The 9,392-nt window shown below is 41.4% G+C and overlaps 1 protein-coding gene across 2 annotated transcripts in view; it reads right to left on the minus strand.

Annotated features, from left to right (window-relative positions):
- LOC127640624 (synaptotagmin-7-like) overlaps window positions 1–9,089 on the minus strand; it is a 137,423-nt gene extending 128,334 nt beyond the window's left edge. For both annotated transcript variants that reach the window (XM_052123287.1, XM_052123288.1), the window contains exon 1: window positions 8,939–9,089. In XM_052123287.1, coding sequence (XP_051979247.1) covers window positions 8,939–8,972 — 34 coding nt within the window. In that variant the 5' untranslated portion in view covers window positions 8,973–9,089. The remainder of the gene's footprint in view (window positions 1–8,938) is intronic.
- Between the last annotated feature and the right edge of the window lie 303 nt (window positions 9,090–9,392).

Consider the following 9,392-nt stretch of genomic DNA (forward strand, 5'->3'; position numbering starts at 1 on the left):
TTTTAAAATAAGCTGACTTTTGGGAGTTATCAGCATATTGGTGTGAATGTAAATTAGCTCACTGACTTAAATACACCTCTACTATGATGAACACATTTTCAATTGACCCTTCGCTTAGCCCTGCCCCCACCAATCCTGTCTGACCTGCGTTTACTATTTTCCAATTACAGCCTATGGAAGAAATGTGTGTTTTGAGTACTTTCAAGATGGATTTTTATCAAAATAAAAATGTTTAATTAAGGAGCAATATGAAACATTGATATCAAGTGTTTAAAATGGGTACAAATTCAAAATATTGGAGAGAGTCATCTCATTCACCCCCTCTTTCCCAGACTCTAAGCTAACGTGGGTTGCCAGGTTGAGGACATGCAACAGGAATGAGTATACTGACAGTGGCAAGCGACAAGCCTTACACTGTAAATTGATCAGCTAATGTATACGTTTGCAATAATTTACATTTACATTTATGCATTTGGCAGATGCTTTTATACAAAGCGACTTACAGTGCACTTATTACAGGGACAATCCCCCCGGAGCAACCTGGAGTTCAGTGCCTTACTCAAGAACACAATGGTGGTGGCTGTGGGAATCGAACCAGCGACCTTCTGATTAACAGTTATGTGCTTTAGCCCACTACGCCACCACCACTCCAATATTGTTTGATTGTTTGCAAATTATAAACCAGCTCATGTGGATTTTTTATAACTTTGTCAATGTTAAAAATGGGTTGGTAGATATCATGAAAAATGTGGATTTTCAAAGTCAGACCTCTCTTTCTCTCCACTTCTCTCTTTCGCTCCCTTTCCCGCTAATCATTTTAGTGATTTTTGCATCATAATCTAGATTGCTTCTAATTGTGGTCAATCTGACCCTGGAGTTGGAATTAGCATTAATCAATGGCGAAAACGGGCCTTTAACCACTCATCAGAGTGCTGGATCTGGTAGCATCATGTTCTGACGTTTTAAGGGAGGCAAATTGTCAACAATTATTCTATTAAACCAGCATTTAAAAAAAACCTTCTGGACTCCAAAAGTTCAACAAACATTCTAAATGTCCTTCAGCACAGTTCCATACTCTTTTGTGAAAGTGTTGTTGCCATCACGACAACTGGACAAATAGAAAAGTAAAACTTGGAATTCTGAAATGTCTTAAGCCACACAGTTCTCTCCAATTGTGTCGAGTCTCTCTGACAATAATTGAATTTTACTGCTGAAGAATGTGCCTTGAGAGCCATGAAAATTAACCATGGAGCTTTCGCACTTCATTCAAGGTCATGTCCGCTCTCCCATTTGCCAATAAAATCAATCACTTAAGGAAAATGTGACTTGGCCTGCGAGGACGCGTATGACAAAACCGAATGCAAAAAAACATGTCCAAAGAGTCATGAATAGCTTGTTTGAATGTGGAGCCTTGATGTTGATACACGTGGACATATTCATTAGCTGACAATTTTGGCATCTAATATTCATTATGATGAAGTGGCTCAAATTCAGAATCAATTTCCTGTTTCTTATAAGAGCGGGGTAGGATCCAACAGAGCTTAAAATCAATGCTCTTCACTTATCTCCAGTATAATAGCTTGGTACTGGTTTCCAATTACTCTCCCATGCCGTCTGAGCTCAGGTATGGTGAATAATATTCTAAGAAGTGACAGGTCAAAGGACTGACTCTCAAAGGGTTTGGCAGGCATATTCGATCAGGCTTTTCGAAGGTTTTTATAAGCTCTCAGGCTGGACATAATACATCCATGGAGAGACAAAGGCTTTGGAGTAGTCTGGATGGTGTTGGGACATTATTATGGGTACCTATTAGTGGTGTTTCAGTCATTAATGACTGTGTTTTTGAATGAATCTTTTAAGTGAATGAATCATTCTTACTTGAGATTCGAGATTTTCCAATCTTTAAGGACTTTACTGAAACTCATTATTCATTTAGTCTATTACTGTAGCTTGACAAAAGTAAAGCAGGCCTTTTGACAAAATTGAGCAAAAATGAATCGATCTGGTTTGTTATAATTTCTGGGAAAAACTCTTAACAGTGTTTAATTTCTGCGCCATTAAGCATCACCAAACAGAATTGCAAAAATAATCCAGACTGATCTTATGAAAGTTACGCGACTGTGGCGACATTTTTGCAAAATGGCATTACGGATTTCCTTGCATGTATCTAGACAGTTCCAAAGTGAAATGTCCACTGTGTGGCGCTAAAAGAGGGTAACATTTTCTCACAACAGATGAGGTTCAGGCTAATGCTGAAACCTGTGTGGCTGTGGCTCTGGTGGTAGAGTGGGTCGGCCACTAATCACAGGGTTGGCGGTTCGATACCCGGCCTACACGTCTCCACATGCCGAAGTGTCCTTGGGCAAGACACTGAACCTCAAGTTGCTCCCAATAGCGGGCTAGCGCCTTGCATGGCAGCTCTGCCATCATTGGTGTGTGAACGTGTGTGTGAATGGGTAAATGGGACACAGTGTAAAGTTCTTTGGTAACCTTTATGGTTAATAAAAGGCACTATTTACCATTTATCAATGCTCTATCTGGTTTTAAATGAACAAAACCTACCTTCTTACACTAAACCGCAAAACCGATAATGTCACAAAAAGCAAATGTGAGATGAAAACACAATTGTTGAAGCACACTGTAAAAAATGTCTGTAATTTTAGCAGTAAAAGACTGTAAAAATGCTACAGAATATTAACTTTAACAAATACAGTAAAACATTTTATATATTTAAAAAGACAATACAGTCGTTTTTACAGTAAAATGTTGTAAAAAAAATGTATGTAAAAAGTATGATTTTCCTGTATAATTAATGGTAAAAATGTATATTATGTTTAACAAGAGAGTACATTTTACAGTAAATTTACTGTAATAAAATTACAGTAGTGCCTTCCAGGACTCCAGTCCTTTGCATCACAAGCACAATGCTCTATCAGTTGAGCTACAGCGTATTTTAATCATGATGATGATCATTTATGATGATGTGCTGTTTTATGTTAAAGTGAATCAAAGTCATTGTTATTGTAGTACCTCTAGTGTTCATTTCACCAGCAAACTGCCCCGATATGTTCCCCGAGCCATCATTTTGCAAACATGTATGTATGATAACTATGAGAACAGCTTGAAATAATGAGAACAGCTGTGGCTGGCTGTGGCTCAGGTGGTAGAGCGGGTCGGCCACTAATCACAGGGTTGGTGGTTTGATTCCCAGCCCACATGTCGAAGTGTCCTTGGGCAAGACACTGAACCCCCAAGTTGCTCCCAATGGCAGGCTAGCACCTTGCAGGGCAGACGAGCCAATGGTATTGAGTTGGGCAAGACGGACCGCTAAAATAAACTGAGCCACAGCACCACAGTGCTTAAGGGAAATCAGCCTACAAATGGCTTACCTGGATAACATTGCAGATTATGCTGGGATACGTAAGAGAATATCGAGATTAAAAACAAATGACACACTAGTTAGCATCTCTCCGTAGAATTGCGGACATACAAATTTTACATTTTGCTACCTAATGGTGTAACCTAAAACAAAAGTGCAGAACTTATTGGTGAACTAATCTGAATGATTCATTTCAGTGAATGGAGATCTCCACTACAGCTGTCTAAGGAGAATTTTACAAGTGAAAATGTTTCCCAGTTTAAGTATGATGTTTCTGAACGGACCTTAAGGACTATTTGCTATTTGTACAGTATTTAGTTCTGAAATAAACTTGGTTTAATGAGAAAATGTTCTTGGTCAGACGCTGCAGTCATTATTATCACTCAGCATTTGAATGAAGCCATTAAACATGGACACACGACACACGACAAGGCACAATTTGTCTCTTTCTGTTTCACTCTTCGTTTGTGTACGTGTCTCTCAATCTCTTTCTCTCTCTTACAGATCAACAGGATTGCATGAATAATCAAGAAACTGTCAATCATTTCTGCACATTATACCCCTTCTGTCATCTTCTGTGCCTCAGTGACACGTCTATATTTACACACATACAAACAGTACACACACAGTTTTCTCCGTTTGGTCCATTTCTTCTCATATCATCAGCAATCTGTCCCCTCCTTCACACAGTCTAAGCTTCACACACACTGGCTGACATTTTGGCACATTTTAGCACAATGTGTGGACTTTCAGACAGTCCCTTTACTACCATTTCCAATGAATTTTAACATTCTTGGACGATTTTGCCATGACGCCACCGGACCACCTTAAATACGGGACAAATTACATACTGTATTGATTCGATACAGGACGGCTGTATAAAAATGGGACGATCCCATATTTTATGGGACGGGTGGCAACCACTGATATACAGTATACTCTATATAGACCTGGATCACTGACGCAACGGTAATCTGTCATCTTGGTTTGCCCAAACTGCCGTAGAGCATCAGTGACTGACAGGTGAAAACGCTCCTGTTTCAACTTCTTGTAATCTCCCGATTTTGCCCTCTAGTGACAATCATGTTTAATTTGCTCATTATGGGTAATATTCGTTACAAGGGAGAAGATATTCACAGATTGTGACGTCAGAGCATAACCTGCCCCAGTGTGCAGCTGCTTAGTGTAGCAGAATTATCATCAAGGGAATCAGCAAAACTGTCGACAAGTTTTAACACAAGCAGAAAAAGCTGTAAGATCTGCTCGTTTTGGGGTGACAACACATCCTTCCCCGGGGGGGTCGTTAAAATAGTCAAACCAGTATTTTGGGGGGGAATTTTCTCCCCATTTCTACCCAATTTGTCATGCCCAATTCCCAATTCGCTCTAGGTCCTTGTGGTGGCGTAGTGACTCGCCTCAATCCGGGTGGCGGAGGACGAATCTCAGTGGCCTCCGCGTCCGAGACCGTCAATCCGTGCATCTCATCACGTGGCTTGTTGAGCGCTATTCTCCGTGGCATCCACGCACAACACACAACGCCCCCCACCAAGAGTGAGAACCACATTTTAGCGACCCCAAGGAGGTTAACCCAACGTGACTCTACCCTTCCTAGCAACCGGGCCAATTGTTTGATTAGGAAGCCTGACTGGAATCACTCAGCACGCCTCAAACCAGGATTTTTAAATCGCCTAAAATGTCTGGGGTTTTCATACTGTTTAGTTTGACCCATCTTTGCCTGGCTTGTCTCCGTCACTCTCTGCACACCAGCTGTGTGTGTGTGTGTGTGTGTGTGTGTGTGTGTGTGTGTGTGGTAGAGCGAGAGAGAGAAAGTGTGCGCCTCTCTCAGTGAAGTGACCCCGAGAAAAAGGCACTTTTAGTTGAGAAAATAAAACCCCTAACTTTGAACGAACCACTTGGATGTTCTCAATAAATATGTCTGAGTATCGTTCTGCTTGTATCGTTTTACCTCAGTTTCAGTGAACTTGTTTACATTTATCTTATCTGTTCGACACTGAAGTTAGATTGAGCTATACTGTTTGGTTTAGATACACATAACTCAATAAACACATGTGTGGGACATCTGCGTTGTAGGGATGTACAGGCAGATTTCAGATATAATCGGTGATTTAATGACTAACGTATGCACACTGAAAATTGAAAAGAACGATTTTCTATTAAATCAAGGCACATTGGAATGTATGCGCAATTGCACATCCCAATATGGTGGTGGCGCAGTGGCTTCACTGTTATGAAATCATCAGCAATCCAGAGCTCTATTATAAATAAGTGGTGGCAACCCAAATTATAGCAACACTGTACTGTAAATGCCACAAATACAGCTGTGGTCTGACACATCTCAGAACACAATGAAGCATGAAATCGAGCTTGCTTAGCTAGAAGCATTCATGTATGTATGTTTCAGCCCTAGTTTATTGTGTGTAATAGATATTTTACAGAAAAAGCCCAGTCTAATATACTTCCAGTCTATTCAAACAAGAAGTTCGCTTTGTTTAAAGCTCCAATCAAAATCACATTTGCACTGTCATCTGTTTTTAATAAATTCAGAGTCATTAAAGGAAGAGTAATGGGCATAAAAAGCTAAATATTTCTCGTCGACAAAGCGGGAGAGGGGGGGGGGGTGAGACTCCAGATTGCACTTGGCATCTCCAGTCTGTTTGGTTTTCATTCCTCCAATTATTTTCTCTCATTACAGACCTAGTAAGCTAAACTTTTGTTGTCTTTAATCAAACACAATTAGCAGGCCCCCATAAACCAGTTGTGTTCATACAAGTGACAACATTTGCAATAACATTTCTCATTATCAATGAACTCATTTACATTCAACCCGCAGTAGGATATGGTCATTACCCTTGTTTTGAGTGTGAAATATTGTTCTATTCAAACATCCCTGAGAGAACACACGTATCAGCCAGAAGTCTATTTGATGTGTTTGTTTACATCTGGAAGACACGTTTTTTATGTTGTTTGCTCATTTGCAATATATCTAAGACATATGTCAATAAGTACGTAGTCTCGGATGTCAGACAGACATTCAGCAAATGTCTTTATTATTTACATTGTTTGCTAATCTGAACTTTTAAAGATGTCTAGCAGGTTAATTAGATGCGGACGCTTCCATGATGAAAAGCTCTAAACGGATAACTCAGAGATGTACGTGTGCGACCTGGGATAGTTTGGTTCAAGGGCATAGATTTGGCTTTGGAGTGCAGCGTGAAGCATGTACATGTATCCATTGATCATGGTATAAATATTGGGGGTTGTACTTGCTTGTTTTGATTAGTGGGGGGTTACCTCTCCTTGGTCTGATAACCAATGTCAACCTAATAGTAATTACGGTTGTCACTCCCAAATACTAACTACATTAACGTAACTAATAAAATGTAACAAATCTCTGAGGGGAGAAAAGCCATCAGCTCATGATCTGATCGATCTCGCGAGTCCCGGCTTCACCTTGAATTCGAAATGCGTGGGCTTGCGACCAACGAAGCATCAAGAACCTGCCAAATTACTTCATCAATTAAACTACATCAATTAAACCCCAAACAATTAAACTATCAACAAACATGCTCCCCGACACGTGCAAGTGCTCTTATTAACCGGGATGGAGGTAAGTCCCGACTGACTAGCAAACCAGTAATTGAGTGCGTGTGTTGAATTTTTACAGGATGAAATTTCTCACTGAACCCTCTCTTGGTAACATCAAAAAAAAGGTTAATAACGGACTAAGTAATGCCTTAATTATTAATGACTTAACTGTTATTATAATCATCTCCCCAGCAAAAACACCAGTGTTGAGTAAGTTACTCTAAAAAAGTAATTAATTACTAACTACTAATTACATCTTCGACAGTGTAATTAGATTACTGTCTGAAATAAAATACTTTTCTTTTCTTTTTCCTTTTCTCCCCAATTTGGAATGCCCAATTCCCAATGCGCTCTAAGTAGTGACACAATATGGGTGGCGGAGGACGAATCTCAGTTGCCTCCACGTCTGAGACGTCAATCCGCGCATCTTATCACGTGGCTTGTTGAGCGCGTTGCCACGGAGATATAGCGCGTGTGGAGGCTTCACGCTATTCTCCGCGGCATCCACGCACAACTCACCACACGTCCCATTGAAAGCAAGAACCACATTATAGCGACCACGAGGACGTTACCCCATGTGACTCTACCCTCCGTAGCAACCGGGCCAGTTTGGTTGCTTAGGATCCCTGACTGGAGTCACTCAGCATGCCCTGGATTCAAACTCGCGACTCCAGGGGCGATAGTCAGCGTCAATACTCGCTGAGCTACCTAGGCCCTCGATTTTAAGTTCACTATTGTTTTATATAGAATTGAGAAACTCAATTAAATCAGAAGTAACTGTAATTAAATCACTGTAAATGTATAGTAATCCCTTACTTTACTTTTTTAGGAAAAAGTAATTTAATTACAGTAATTAATTACTTCATAACGCATTACACCAAACACTGATAAACACAGAATGTTCATGGTTGGGTTTTTTTTGGGGGGGGGGGTGCATGTCCTAACAAGCTAACATTCCCAGAACATTCCGGGAACCAAGTAATGTTAGCTGGGCTGTTTTTATAAAAGTAGATGTGGGTGGAAAATCTTTTCAAATATGTATAGCTATAAATCTTGTCTCTGTGTGTGTGTGTGTGTGTGTGTGTGTGTGTGTGTGTGTGTGTGGAATATATCATTTAACTTCGTTTTGCATCAGCCTCTTCATTTTGAATCCATTACCGCATATCAGACATCCTCTTAAACCTTCCTTTCTGACTCTCGGTAAAGCAGCAGGTGTTTCTAGCGTAACCCGAACGCGTTCCCACTCGTAATTCCAATTATCTCCGACCGTGGAGCCCCGAAGCGAATCCATTTACCGTAGGAAGGACACCGGGGAGATTGTAGTGGCCACCCCGTGAATTCGCGGGGAATCACGCTTCGGAAACACGTGGGAGAGATGACACAAATAACAGCCACCCATTCCTTCACGACCACAAAATCAGTATACATCTACAATAACACAGAGATTCACGTCTAATAAAGCGCGGATGATGCGTAACGACGAGACACACTCGTCTAGCCACGGAGATGATGATTTGGCCTTGTGTTTTAGTCATGTGTCCTCTCTCAAGTCTTTCGATGTAAGGATGCATCAAGGACGAACGATCGGCAGGTCGCCCACAACAAGTAGCTCCGACAACAATCCTATGCAAATATTGTTATGCAATACCAAACCCTTCGTGCATGATGCAGGGGACCTCAAATCAAAGTTCATGCATTAAATGCACAAAACTATACAGCAATGCAAATAAAGCAGATCTATGCGCGTTGGCAATCTCGAGAGCGCATGACAATGTCTCCGTAGTGCGCGCGCGTGTTTATAAAGGGGCAAAGGAGCGATGACCCCGTGCCATCCTCCTGGTTTGCATACCAAAACATACTTGTGCCATGTCACCAGACCAGTCCGTGCCAACATCACCAATCCAAGGTCTCGCCATGAGAAGACACTCCAACAAGTTTGGTGAAAACACTCACCTTTGCTGTAGTCCTCCTCTCTGTTCAGATACATGGCTGCAAATAGATGGTGATGGTCTCCTGGCTGGTAGGGGTGTCGTGGTATCACAGGGATTGTTTACTCCACCGGATGAAACTCTTGCGGTTCCGCGCGTCTTTATTGTGTCGTTGCTCGGCGGAGAGTCATCCCAGAATTACGCGCAAGCAGGTTTCTCTCCGTCTCCCTCTCCTTCCTCACACACTCACAGTGACGTGCTTTGAGACATTGCCCCGCGGGTGGGGTGGGATGGGATGGGGTAGAGAACGCTTCGGAGCTGATATTGTGTGTTTGTGCATGCATATGGATAATATTAATCAATGCTTTGGCATTCTAAGACATTGCACCGTGCCAATTAAGCTTGGGTCATGGAGTTTTGAGTGGTAAGAAATGTCAATCGCTTGAGCATTTGGATAAAACACGCTTTCGAAACGCGTA

The sequence above is a fragment of the Xyrauchen texanus genome, chromosome 49 (assembly GCF_025860055.1).
Source record: "Xyrauchen texanus isolate HMW12.3.18 chromosome 49, RBS_HiC_50CHRs, whole genome shotgun sequence".
NCBI lineage: Eukaryota > Metazoa > Chordata > Actinopteri > Cypriniformes > Catostomidae > Xyrauchen > Xyrauchen texanus.